The sequence below is a fragment of the Triturus cristatus genome, chromosome 12 (genome assembly GCF_964204655.1).
Source record: "Triturus cristatus chromosome 12, aTriCri1.1, whole genome shotgun sequence".
Taxonomy (NCBI): Eukaryota; Metazoa; Chordata; class Amphibia; order Caudata; family Salamandridae; genus Triturus; species Triturus cristatus.
The window spans coordinates 16,977,786-16,992,625 of NC_140595.1; the positions used below are offsets into that span (position 1 = coordinate 16,977,786).

The window sequence follows — 14,840 nt, forward strand, 5'->3', positions numbered from 1 at the left end:
CGCTGGAGAACAAGTTAATGGGCAATAAAAAGAGCGAGCCTAAAGGAGGGACAGTGTGACAAGTAGAGCGAAGAGACTGCTATGAAGTACTGGTGGAAGAGCCGCATAGAGAGACTGAATGGATAAGATGGAGGGACTAAAAGGCTGGGATGAAAAAAGGGACAGGCTGAGAAACCGAGACATTCTGGTGAAAGGAGTGACAGAATGAAGAGGGGAGAGATAGGCCATGAAGTAACGGAGGGTAGTGCCATTAGAAGACAGTTAAAGGCTGAGGTGAAAGGAGGAGTCCACTAATAAAATGAGAGCCTCTGGTAAAGAGGAGGTACAGTGTGACGATGTGAAAGAAGTGACAGTGTGACAGTAAGACAGCAATGAAGTAATGGTAATGTTTTTACACGTTTTGTTTGCAGTGTAGCTTTTTCTTTTTTAAAGTATACTAGAGTTAAAGCTATATTGAGGCTGTAAATCAAGCGATCGGCGCTCAGGAGACAGCGGGAAGCGAAGTGGTTCAGGGTGGGAGATGAAAGGCTGGGACATGAGAGCAAGTGAACAGCGGGGAGGGAGGGTGGGGGTGATCTGGGTACTGGAGAACCACCAGCTGCTGGCTCAGCAGTTTCGGAAAAGCAAATCAATTGGTTTGCCAGTGTGAAATAAAGAAAAGTAAATACGTTGTGAAAGCAACTCCGTTTTAAAGAATGAAAGGCGAGCTTAAGGTCAGAGCGTCGCCGTTTTGAAATCAATGAATAAAGATGCGAGGCGATGCGGATGGCTCGCTGCCACACATTCCTATCTATTTCCCAATGTGTTTACTTCTGTTTCCGATTGTAAACAAATCATTAGGTAAATGAGCCTTTTGGATCGGACAACAAATTGTTAACATTTAATTGTATAAACCATGTACTTTTGTTCCACATGGAGGGCGAATTACGGAGAAAAATATGAGACTCAACACCAAATGTGCCCATGCTATATAAAAAAACCACAAGTAGTCCCCAAAGAACAAGGAGTTTTGTGAAAAGACCTCTCTACTGGGCTAGGGGATGGTTGCTACCTGTAAATATGCTGTGGATTATTGACATTATCGTGCGAGGACATTAATCTGGCTGTAGGTACGCAAGTGGGACCGACAAGGAAGGGTTCCTAAAATCAGCTTTTCACTCGGTACTTACACTTGCAACGTGGAATATGGTGCATACGAACGCGTGTCCCAGAGTCTCACCTCGCTTGCTGTTTTGGAGGCACCTTGTCGTCAGAGGGAGGGTTAGAACAAATAAAATTGTTATGCGAGGGCTGCTGATCCATATTCTTCGGTGGAAAGGACTAGCCTAACAGAAGCCGTTATGGCAACACTGTGGCTCGGATATATACCAAACTGCGACCTCTAGCCCTAGAAATATAGGGCGGATACAAAAGTGCAGTAGCTCATGACACCCATCTACTTCGATAGCACGGTGAAAGGGTACGCCCTATGGATAAGCCACATGCGAAAAATCACGAAGGCATCAATCTGCCACTAAACCTCAAAGCAACAAGAGGCAAATACATTGGTGAATGCTCCACTAAACAACCATCTACCGTGAATAAAAAATACCCAGGAAAAGAAGACTTTTTGAACTACTATGTTCTGGTGGGTGGCCTGAGGCTCAGGGGTGCAACTATGGGTCCACTGGATTGCTAGGCATTGCAACATGGCCACACTCCGTGCATGGAAAGGTAAAGGAGATCACATCCATCCCTCCGTGATGAATTTAAATTGCTTTAACTTAATCAGAAGTGTGAAAGAGGTGCTTCTCTCTCCCTCTCCTCTACCCCCAGGAGTCCTCACCTTCCCTCCGTCCCATACCTCGCATCGTTGATGGGCTTTCCTGCATTTAGAAGACTGTAGTAAACACCCATCCACGGAGGGGGGAGAGAACGCTTACAATTTGACCTGGGGAACAAAAGGCAGAAGAGGAGCCAGGGAGGGGGTTGAGTGGCTAGAGTGAAAAAATAGACAGAAGTTGGAGAGCTGCTGCTGCGCTCCAGCGCTTCTCACTCACCGCAGCCCCTGCCATACCCCCCCCCCCCCCCCCCGCAGCTTCCCAGAACATCCACAGGAGATAAATGGTGTCTGTTTATCTGATCTTACACTTGGGCTGGCAGACAATTTTTCTGTCATTTAAGGGGTTATATTTACAGGGATGGAAAAGAAAGTATGGCGAGGCAGAAAAAAACAACTCCGAAAGCACACCGCTACCTCCATCCCACCGCCTGAAGTTATGCAGCAGGGCATCGGTGGTCGCCCCCTGATCTATTTGCATGTATGCGATGCATTGAGACAACATACTTATTGTGCATCACGACGTTATGGTCAGACTGATGCGGCAACCCCTCCGCATGGGTGACTAAGACATACCTGGCAGCTGTCTCCCCTCCCCTCCCACGACATTAGCACGATCTGGTTTCGAGTGTTTTGGTGGTTCCCTGGTTCCTGTTGGCAATTGGTTCCTGGCGAGCCTCAGAAGTGCGGGAGGTGTGGGTGAAAGCCTGGTGGGGGGAGGGGGGGTTTAGGAGGGGAAGCGGCGAGCTGGTGTCGTTCCGCTGCCGAAGGACTGCCACATTGTAATCTCCAGTATATTAGCCTGTGTAGTGGCAACAGGAGCACGCCTTAAACAAGCGGTAGGCGTGGTGCGAAAAATATAATGCGTCCCAGCTAATGAAGTAGACCGTGTAACGCCGGAAGTGAGAGATCCAATCCCGGTGGGCGAGGCCAAAAGTGGACAGGGTGGTAACAAGGAAGGTTTAAAAAGCCTCCATCATGCGCCAGCCTTTAGCATGGAGGATGACGCCAGCGAATGAAAAAGATGGGCGGGGCTTCAAGTCGCCTCTGAAAGCTTCGGAATCCATATGGATTCCAAGAAGCCCTCGCATGGCGAGAGCAGCGCATGCGCAACTAACGCCAAGCGAGACCTAATAAAGGACCTGCTGAACCTGGTTCTCGAACCTTTTTCTTCCTGGGAAAACATCTCTCCACCACAGGTAAGCCCGAATCCCCCAGCACATACACTTTTAATGCATATGGAACTGTAGTGAAAGGCTTGCAAATGTTGCAACAGCTCACCTGACAAAATCATAACTACTTTTTCATTCAAAGTTCACTTTCAAATTCCCAGAACTAGGTGGCAGGAGAACACACTGCATGCGAGTTAGAGCACCACATGCTGCAAAGAACAAGTTACTTACCTTGGGTACAGCTCTTTCTGTTGGATACTCTGACTGCAGATTCCTCACCTTTAAACAATCCACAGACGCCAGTCTGGATCTTGAAGACTAACAGTATTGCTCCCGAAGGCAAGTAGGTGGTGTCAAGCAGCTATGCACCAACTTTAAGCCCCGGAAGTGAAGAACGGAGCCATATATGAGCGCCAGCTTACCCTGTGCACTGACAGTTTCTTTCTCAACTCTGTACATGGGATGAGATGCCCACAAATAATTTGCTACACCAGTTTGCAGATTCCTAAATTGGGACCTTTTTAGATTGGAAAGGAAGCCGTTCCACAAAAAGTGCAGGTGTGAGGGGGTAGAGCGGAATCTGCAGTTAGATGAATTATCCACCAGGAAAAGAACCTAACCAAAGTTAGTTAATGTGTTCTGATGGACGCCTCTAACACAGATAGATAAAAAATAAAAAATAACAGTAAAGTAGCTGTAAAGCCAGTAGTGATTGGTGAACGTGTATGTCAAATACAGCCATTATGCATGGCAGTGTAGTGGTAGCAGCTTGTCCCTGACGGAATGGGCCCTCAAACCTCCCAGCCGCTGCCTCTTGGCCAGTGCACAGCAGATCTTGATACAGATTACCATCTGCCTTGAGAAATTCATTCTCTGCACTGACTTGCTTGTCTTCGCCCCAGAGAACCCCACAAAAAAAAGCCGATTGTGCAGCAGATGGTCTCCAGTGCTATCTTGGTTAAAGCGTAAAATAGTTAGCGTCTAGCCTTTCGAGGGTGAGGCATGGCAAAAAATATTGAAGGAGTTATGATTAATCCTACGTGAAAAGCAGTGACAACTTTAGGCCAAAAATGTCGCTTTGGCCCATAGTGCCACTTTAAGGGAAAAAAAGGCAACATAAAGTGACTGCGTTGGGAGAGCTGGGTGCAGACGAGACCAGTGGTAATCACTGCGACCTCAAACAGAGTGTTTAGGGTAGACCTAGTGGGCAGCGGTGCAGGGGTTTGAATAGCCTGAAAATACAGAAAGTGAGGACCAAATTAAGCTCCCCTCTCATGGCATGACAAAGGGGTTGGGAAGAAACAAATGAGTTAAAGCTTTTGGAAACATAACAGGTGATTTGAACAAGCGCGGCTTGTGCAGTAAACGCAACCTTGAAGAGTGACCGCAGTGAGTCCTTGCTGGGTCAGGTATCCACAACTTTGGGAGGAAGATCGAATGCAGTAAACTGCCAACTCTCAATCTCCATGAATGGAGATGCAGGTGCAGATTCTGGTGCAGGACCGTGCCTTGCTACAGACACAGGATACCCTGCCGAAGTGGTCACCTGATCAGAAGACATAAGCTCATGCCAAGCTATGCTCAATCTATAGTAATTAGGATGACTTGGGGCCAGATATTCCCAATCTTCTTCAGAACTTGGGGAAGGGGAGGCAGCAGTGCAAAGGAGTCAAGTGCTCCACTCCAGTCAGGATGCATCTCAGGACAGCCTTTTGGGAAACTCAAAGATGCAGAATGTTTGACTTTGAATGTTCTCGGTGTGGTCGAAAAGTTCAAGGCTGGGTTCTCCCCACTGCTGAAAGATACCATGTGCGACCTCTGAGTGTAACTGCCATTCGTGATCAGTCAGCTGCAGAGACGAAGTGCCTCCTGGCACTGGACACAGAACCCCAACCCGCCATGCTTGTTGCAGTACCACACCATGGTGGTGTTCATGAGTTTCTGAACATGTCTCCCTTTTATAGACGGTAGGAAAGCCATCAGAGTCAAGCGAACAGCTTGCAACTTTCACAGGCTGATTTGGAGACTGGTCCCTGCTGTAGAGCAAAGTCATTTGATACCCACCTCTTACATATGATCACCATCTTTCCCAAATGACCTCACCTCACCAGTGGCACATCAGCCAGCGCCATCGGCTCTGGTGGGGCTGGGAGAGGGTTCTTCTGCCTACTGTGTCGAGGCACCACTAAAGATCTTTTGCAGTTTGCTTCGAAACCTGGATGGAATCGGAAATGTCCTCTTGTTGATGGGGACACTAAGACTTCAGGGTCCGTTGTAGAGCCCAAATGCCAACTGGCACAGCAGCTGAGCAGGATTACAAAGAGGGCCAGAAGCCTCGGAGCCACTCTCAATGAGACAGATGACTGAGGCTAAAATATCAGGATAATACCCTTAATGTCCTGGACTTGTGGTGGTAGAACGAAGGCCTGAACTTGCACTGTATCCAGGATAGGTCCAGTGAAACAGCGTCTCTGAAGGAGTCAAGTGTGACTTCGGCACACTGATCCTGAACCCCAACATTGTCAAGGGGTTCGCCGCCATCAAGAGATGGACTATGAATGACTGTGGCAAGCCCGCCTTCAACAGCCAGTCATCGAAGAAGGGAAATACTGGGTTCCCCTACCTTCGGAAGTGTGCCTCGATCATAGCCATAACTTTTGCGAACACCTGGGAGGCGCTGATGAAGTCATAGGGGAGCACGACAAATTGAAAATGCTCCAGTGGGTTTGCAGAAGGGGTAGAAGAAAGTGAGTTTCCTGAAGATCTAAAGCCACTATTCTGTTACCTTGATTTAAGGCAGAAAAGACCTGGGTCAGCGTCGGCATCTTTAATTTACTCTTCCGTAAGAAGATGCTCTAGACTCAGGGCAGAGATCTACAATAGGACAAAGATATCCGTTCTTCAGCTTGAAGAAATAACAGGAGTAACAACAAATTCCTATTTCTTGGGCTGAAACCCTATGGACCCTTTGGCCAAAATAGCCTACACTTCCTGGAGCAAAATTGACTAGTGCTCCTCAGAGATGTTCTGATGTGGTTGGAAGGTGCGGCAAGTCGAAAAGGTATGGCAGAGCACAGTTGTGTTAGACTATATGGAGGATCAACCCGTCTGATGTTATGTTTTACCATCCTTGGAGGAAATATTTGTTCCGGACTCCAGAGGAGGGTTGTGTACCATAAAGGGCAAACTAAAGCACAGTGAAGGTTGATGCCAGAGAGGGTGTGGTGGGGGGGTTGGTTAGAAGTTCACTGTCCTGTATAGCCTTGGTCTTGTCTACTTAATTCCAAACTCAGAAAGGACTGGGGTAGCTGTTGCTGAGACACTGGTGGTATGTCAACCTGCTGAACTTAGAAAAATTGAAACTCTGGTTGGGATACTATCTGACAAATTGGTATAAAGGCAGAGGGACCTCTAAAATGTTCCAATGCAGAATCGGCCTTCTTGCCAAACAGCAAGACCCATCAACCAGCACATCCCTCAAAGAGGCTTGCATGTTCCCAGAGAAAAGCCCATGTATTTCATCCAAGCGTGCCATCCAAATCACGTTCGTGCCAAATGCTCTGCCCCAGCACTCAGTGTTCAGTCCAGACAGGATAATATACTTTACAGCATCTTGACCATCATGGATGCAGTGTGAGCCAACTTGACCAAACATACCCCATGCACTGCCGGCAAGACCTATTCAACCATGTCCCATAGAGCACGGGTATATCTACACACCAAACAGCTGGGTAGTCTGATCAAAGAAAACATCCGCTTTCCAAAGTCTCAAACCATTTCAACTCTGTCAGAAGAGTTATAGGGAAAAAGAATTGAGATTTACTCTACCAGTGGAAGATTGAAGCACCTTACTCTGGTGTAGAGTGTTGCCTTACCCTGTGGCATTTAGCAACTGACCCATTCACCAGGAAACAGGAACAGGACTTAACCTAGGTGCCCATAAGGATGTCAAGTCAGGGCCTCATTAAATAGAGTAGGGATTCCGATGGAGTCTGCGCCAGTTGCAAAACTTTGGTTAGGATACTGCTTTTGGCTTCCTTAGTGGGTAGTTTGACTTCTAAAATCTCTGCCGCAAGTCTTATCACTACGGCAAAGGAGGCACTCTTCTATTAGTGGTCCAAGTGGAGAAAACAAACCCGTGTCTAGAGAAGTGCCCAGCCTACTGGCACCCATCCTGCAAGTCCAGCTATAAATTATCAGAATGTTGGTGAAAATACTCTCCCCTTCAGTATGGTCATTCTCAAAAGTAAATGGCTCTGATCATGGTTGTTAAAGCCCTGTGGTGCAGCTCCAAGATATGGAGCATGGTTCTGTCTTAGTCGGATGGATCTGGGTGAGCTGGTGCAGTGTCTAGACAAGACCTAGGTTGAGGCAGAGATGGATTTGCCTTTGAGTTGGAGAGAACGATAGGAGTGGGGTTTTCTGGCACCCGCATTGATGTTGCCGGGACCAGTGTGGATCTTGGTGCCGGAATGAAGTCAGCTCTGGCACAGCAGAACCTGAGGCGGGTTCAGGAGGCACAGAATATGCAGAGGGTAGACTCGATGGTCGTATCCTAATAAAAACCTCTGCAGAACCTTAGGACCCAAAGGCATGCAACAAGGAGCCAGAACGGTGCCTAAGATTCACGTGGAGATCTGCCAAAGATCTATTTGCGACAATCACTACAAGGCTCAACACCTAGAGATTTATGATGGGACGTAGTTCCCTTACACATTGGAAAAAAGGAAATTGTCAACTGTTAAAGAAAAAGTAGAGAGGGAGCTGTAGATCCCGGTATAAAGGTGTGGAAAGAAAGGACCAGAAATCAGCATCGAAGTGTGGCGCTTGGATGCGACTTGGTTCATCACTTCAGGGATGAAGCGAAGTAAATGCAGAGCCATGACACTATACATACTGGAGGGCTCAAGCAATGCGGTTAAATCTTCCAGATTCAGTTGGGCGCCTGGAGATATGGTGAGGAATCTGCGATTAGAAGTATCTGTCACAACACAGGTTGACCCCAAACCAGAAAGGAATTTCAAGCTGGACAAAGCAATGTTATAAATACATCTAGTAATTTTTGCTGTACAATAGTATGTGGCTTAATTTCAAGCAGAATCATCAAATGTGGATGAAGATATTAACCTGTACTACACGCACTTAGAGACCCATGTTACACCAAAGATAGACTAGTTAGAAATAACATAGGCAACAGCCTCCAAGTCCTAGCATTAGGAAATTAATTTCCAGTGTGCTGTTAACATGCCATTAACCTGGAAAAAACTCTAAATGATTACAGGGGAAGTCAAATGGAAACACACACTCCCGTTTCACACTACAACATTGCCAGCATTGTCAAAGAAAACAGAAAGGTAATAAGTGGAATACATGCAAGTCTTGGGTGCACTCAAGCTTGGGTCCTGGACACCCTGCACCATAACAAGGTGGACGACTATGGCGAGACCCAACAAAGCGGAGAACAATTTAGGGCTGCCTGTGTTCAAATTCGGAATGGGCACAGCCTTGACTGTTTGGACTGGATTAAGACCAAGACCAATTTACATATGGTTGCTCCCTGTGGTGCAGTGGGCAAAATATGAAGGACTGGTATGAGGCCCAAACCGAATACTGCTTTCTGGGTATACTGCAGGCGTGGCACCAATGATCTTTAGTTTGAAACAAAATAAACACAACTGCACAAAAAAAGTATTACAATACGAATAAACAGTTTATTTTTCTGAGCGGACATGAGAGGTTTGGTGTTCAAGCTAAGCAAGAGCAAAAAGGAACAAAAGAGAAAAGGGTGGGAAGGGGGCTCCACCTTGTTACTCTTACCTCATTGTCGGATTCCACTAGGACTTGGTCATATTCACTAAGGGCTACTAAGAACATAATGGATGTCACATTTTCAAAGCAGTGGATCCATTTCCTCCGTTCCGACCTCTGACCCCCAACATCCACCATTCTTAAAGGGAAAAGAGAGAACACAAATCAGCACCTTCCAACAGCAGTAACCCCAGGGTCAAAACAAGTGCTCTGAAAACATATCCAGCTCAGGTATAAGATGAGCAAACTTGCTAGTATTCCATTGATCTAACCAGTATGCACAAAAGAGGTGCTCACTTAGTTTTTGAGTTCTTAAATAGTCAACACATTAGATTTTCACCAAGTCATTTATTTAGAGAAAAGTCCAAAAGAAAAACATCAGTGCATTGTGGCTCTTTCAGCTAATTTTTCTTTCATTAACAAAATATAGTAAAAGGTCTTCGCCCATCAGAACTGAATCCCTTAGGAATACAGACTGTAAAACTAGGGCGGCATAACTCCCAGGCAATGAAAGCTGTGACTACTTCCAAATGAGCTAGCTCTCAACGTATAAACTGGTTTCTACAATTAACAGCTGGCTCATCCCAAGTAGTTTGCTCAAGAAACAAAGCTTCTCTCAGAAAAAACGGAATCTATAAAAATGGACTAAAAACTCAAAGGTTTTCAAGTTAGTTAATAAGAATTTTATGTAAAAAATGTAAAAAGAAAGGGCATCTGTTGTAGGGATCAAAGGTTAGAGCAAGGTTTCTACAAAGACCTATTTAGGTTTTGCCTATGGAGCTTAGTCAAAGTTTTATTGTGCACCCTGTCTATTCTGAATAGCTGTTGGTCATCCACTGAGGGAGAGGTGTGGCGCCGGGGCCAGGGCGACTGACTCCGAAATCTGTGGATCAAGGTTCGATCCCCAGCGCTGGCGGCAGATTAGCCCAGCACCATGTGACTCTGGGCAATAGCTTGCTTAATCTTCCCGACGGCCCCCAGCGCCTAGAGACCCTTATGGGGGATTGTTCGCGCTTTTCAAATGTGGATTATCATCCATTGCTTACCACTGAATGGCTTCATTACCCATCACATGTTCACGCATCGTATTCCATGGCTTTCCTTCCTTCTTGGGTAGGTCTCTTCCCCTGAAGCACAGCTTCGTTACCATCATTCTGACTGGATGACTTGTATTCGTCCACTGTTTACAGTCATGAACTAGCTTTTTTCTTTCAGCACTCCATTGGAGTAAATGCTTCCTGGCTCAACTGCTCCAGTAGTATCTGTTGCACTGGACGTGAAAGAGCACTGACTTACTCCCCAACAAGCCCCAATCTCCTTTATTTTTCTTTTGCAAGCAGCTCCACTCTGCTGGGGATGTTCCCTCGACATTAAAATGTAGTTTGCCTCTGTTCATTTTTCCACATTCGCTTACCCTTCCACTGAAACTCTGAATGTGAAGAGGTTTCCTATGCGAACTTAGAAATACATTTTTTTCTCCCCCAATGGTGCACTTCTAAGCTGGTACAGATTTCTACAGCTCTGAATGACTGGCAGTGCTTATTTCTATAACGTTTATTCATCCCAATTTTTCCTCCAATAAGACTTACCATAGTCTACAATTCAATGGCAGACGGGAACCCTCTGTGGACAGCCCACAAAAATTCCAGAAAAGACAAGCAAAAATCACTTCCAAGTTTTGCAAATCCTGATCAGTCAAAGAAAGAATTCAGAAGTTTGTAGGAAAAAAGGAGTCTTGTTTCAAGGTTCAAAATATTTTATTTGGAATTTTGATGAACACCAAAGCCAAGTCAATATGAGTTCGCAACTTATTAACTAAAATATGTTGCTTCTTCAGGGTAAACATTTAAATATTTCAAGGAGTATAGAAATATTGTTTTCAATCCAATAAATTAATCAGAAAGGCAATCCAATAAATTCATTAGAAACGTTCTGGCTCTCAAATAGAACTAAGGGTGGCCACCTTCTAAAAATGGAGTATAGGAAGACATTTTAATGTGAATGCCAATTTAGGCAGACACATGATAACCGCACTTATCTGAAATTCATGGGATAGATAGACTGGAAATGTACAGGGGATGAAGAGTGGGGCATGAGGTGGGATGAAGAGTGGGGCATGAGGTGGGATGAAGAGTGGGGCATGAGGTGGGATGAAGAGTGGGGCATGAGGTGGGATGAAGAGTAGGCAACCTTGGAATTTTTGATATAAAGAGAGTGGAAGGAGCAGGAAGGCGGGGAAATCAAGAATGGACAGAATTGGTGTTTATGGGATGGAGACACTAAGCTTAAGTGTGGTGGAAGAAAGAAGTATGAGGGGGAAATCAAGACTAAGCATCCTAGTAGAAGGGGTAAATGACAACAAGAGCATAAGGAGATGGGTTTGCAAGGGAAAAAACAGTTTCTTTGCACTTATTTTTTTGCAGCTTATATACTAACTCCTAGAATTCCATGCTGCTTTCCAGCATGGCAAGCCCTCACTAGAAGTTGTAAAACATACAATACAGCAAAGGAAAGCCTTTACCACTCCAGGTTAGTGTTGGCGTTTAGTAGACACTAACCGAAAGGTAGCAACTTTAAGTTTTCAAATACTCTAAATGTTTGCAAGTTACTAACGCACATGCAGTGCAATGTATATCACTTACATTTTAGTGCACTCTGTTAGCGGACTTAAGTCAATTTCAATTAACATTTAGAAAAATGTATGTCGTCCACAATTGGCACGTCTTGTCAGAGGGAATGATCCAGACTAGTTTACAGGTAGCCAAAATGAACACCTTAAACTCAAGGAATCGAGTGCTTGCTTTACTTATAGTAGGACATATTTATTTATTCTTTATTCATGGCCTGCCCAAAATCTTGTTCTTATCTAAAGGGAGAAAAGGCGTTTACATCGCTTCACTAAATCCGAACCCTTTGAATTCAATATGAGAAAGCGGGTTCCGGTCATGCACACCCTTTAGCCTATAATCACAGACGCCAATTCTACAAGCAGCCACCCATCTTATCAGAGACATGAGAATGCAGGCATATCACACAGGATCTAACGTACCCTGCTATCACGAGTTACACTGACTCACAACAGTCAGCCTTAACTGCAAGGCAGATTGCCCCAAAAAAAAAAAACACACTAAGAAGAACTTTGAGAAAAGCAGTTTCTTCATTATCAAGCTTATGGTAGGGAGTTTAAGATCAACCAAAACATCAAACATTTTCAAGTGTTTAGTGAAAAATATAGAAAAAAAATTCTAAAACGGCAGTACTTTAAACTGTTACCACAAAAAAATGTGCATGGTCAAATGCAGCTCAAAAGACAATAAAAAAAACAGTCTACTTATAAAAACGGTGCCCGGTTCGCGTCAAATTCTGCCCATTTCTGCTCCAGGCTGGGAATGATCTTCTTCATGCCTAGAAAATACAATGTCGTCGAGTGCCATTCAGTCATAGCATCAGCACCCCCCGTTAACTGTGCTGTGATCAGCTGCCTTCCTGCACAGCCCTTGTAATGAGCAAGGGATACGCTTGTTTCTTGGGTGACTTAAACAGTGTGCAAGCTGGGAACCTGGCAATAATCATTCTAAACATGCAATCGGTAGTATCCAAAATATTCAACCAGGGCTGCAGCTTGGGGCAATCCTCCACCTTCGCATTCCCTCCAGCATGCATCATAAAGTTTTGCATCCCTCCCATCTGTATAGTTAAGCGGGCGTGAGCTATCAGTGAAGTATTAGGTAAGGCACAGCTTCACTTTGTTTGATGCATTGAGCTGGCGTCTGTCTCTCAGGGACTATGTCCTCCCACTCTCAAGCCTCGATCTATGAAGTAGCTTCCCAATTGCTCCTCCCACTGAACTACCCTAGGGACTTAAAGGTCAGCTTGATGTGCAATTGCAGCCAAAATAGGTCAGAGACCATTTTTTTGTCATGGTCCTTAGTGAAGTGTAATTTTTCAAACAGCTCGAGACGCCTTAAAGTCCTCAAAAGAATGCTTGGGTGCGGGATCCAATGACTCACCTGATATCAATATCATTCTCCTTCTGGGAGTGAGAAACTCCAGCTTTTAGAATGGTTTGATCACACTGTCCTCAAAACAAATTCTGCAACCAGAGACACTATCCTTTTCCATTCCGCAAACAGATCTTCCCACGTGTTGGAGTGGTCCCAGTCACTGGATAAGTCCCCAGCTGCGACGGGTTTTGCATAGCTCTTTTTTTATTTACATACCTAATAAGGTTTCATCTATACACCAATACTTTTCGGACTCAGTTGTGCCCCGCTGTATCATGGGTCGATTTCAGGATGCCCGATAGCATCTTGCAACATTTGGCACTCCCCGACCTCCTTCACTCAGTAGCAAATACAATTATTTATATTTGATTTGAGTAATAGGTCTTTTCTGACTGGCTTTTCATTTCATGCATCACAGCTTCTCTGCATATTGAACTACAAAAGGTTTGTATAGCAGGAAACATGTCACTACCTTTCAGCAGAAAAAAGAATCTGCTGATGCTTGTCATGCATTTCGACTCCAGGTCGACACCATGAACCACACTGACTCATGGCTGAAAAGCCCACAATAGCTGAATGTTTCATATGACAGCAACTTGGCAGCACTGCAACTCACATGCCAGGATCTATCTGCCAGGCAGACTTTGAGGAGAGTCATTCAATTAACAGCTTTAACACTGACAGGCTGGCAAGAGCAAGGAATAAGTTCACAACATACCAGGATCACTTGGTACACCCCTCCCCCTCCCCCCAACACCCAAAAAAAGGAAGACAGGACAACAAAGGGCATTAGGGCCCACTAATAAGGTGTGCCTCTGAAAGGCTGGCAGGATGTGCTGAGGCAGAATCAGCCATGTTAATCATGCTTACATGGCTAAAAGGGCAATAGACTTGGCAAAGTCAGTCGATCCCCAAACACATTAATGACTCTACATTTTCAGTAGTGAATCAAACCATGAAAATGAAATCTATATTCATTTGCAATCTGACGACGTTATATTTTATTCTACTTTAAGAAAACATTGTTGAACAGAGATCTTGAGGGTCTAGTAACTGTTTAGTTTCTTCCTTGGCATTTAAGTCGGGCATTTTGTTCATTTTTCAAGGCCTCTTCTACAAAAAATACACAAATGCAAACCAAGTGCAGCGCCATCTCCAAAACAGCAGGTGGTTTAGAACTGGACAACATGTGCTCAAATTTATAGAATATACAGGACTGGACACCTTTCTCTAACAGCCAAAGAAACTAAATATTGTTACCTAATAAAAGGTGCTTTTTTTGTTTTCATGACCTTTAACCATTTGATAATTGTCATTTCACTTCAAATGTCAGGTGAAATAAAACGCAGCAAATGAGAACCTGTATAAAGAACAAACTACACAGGAGAACATGGAATCTGACAAACAGCAACAGTGCAGCCTGAACACTGGATATCAACCCCTCATGTAGCATCTTACCCTGCCAATGGCAATTCTTCCCATCCACCACAAACCTCCATTCGGCACAGTCTACAGCATTGCCGGTCAGCACAACAAGAAGGCACCATGTGAAAGCACTCATCCTCCGGCATACTCCATGTATCCAACAGCACATGCACGCTTCTACCATCAAAACCAGCACAGCAGAAAGTAATTAACAATAATAAAAATAAAAAAAAAGTGCCCATTTATACTGTACCTGAAAATAATATTTTCCAGATCGAAAGGGTACTCTATGATGCCAGTTGTGGGAACTCTGACACGCAGTACATCCTGCTGGGTGGGCAGGTATCCTGGCAACGAAATTCGGTCCACGTCAGTAAGGTAACTGAAAAACAAGAATCAAGTCAGTCTCAGGGCCTACATTTTCCCCACTTACATTTGAGGTCACAGCAGAAAAATGTAACAGGATTTTAAAGGACAGAAAAGCCAGACCAGCAGAACACCAGATGGAAAGACATCTACTAATATGGACCCTCACAGTGAATGTTTACCAAGACAGAACCCATGCCGCAGTGAATGAAACCGGCCACACACCTACCCTACACTCGGAACCCA

At 44.9% G+C, this 14,840-nt stretch overlaps 1 protein-coding gene across 1 annotated transcript in view; it reads right to left on the bottom strand.

The window, feature by feature from the left end:
- GNA11 (G protein subunit alpha 11) overlaps positions 1-14,840 on the bottom strand; it is a 103,131-nt gene that overhangs the window by 50,199 nt on the left and 38,092 nt on the right. The window contains exons 4-5 of the mRNA XM_085636956.1: positions 14,482-14,610; positions 8,809-8,938 (exon numbers count right to left, since the gene is read on the bottom strand). Of these exons, the coding sequence (XP_085493082.1) occupies positions 8,809-8,938; positions 14,482-14,610 (259 nt within the window). The remainder of the gene's footprint in view (positions 1-8,808; positions 8,939-14,481; positions 14,611-14,840) is intronic.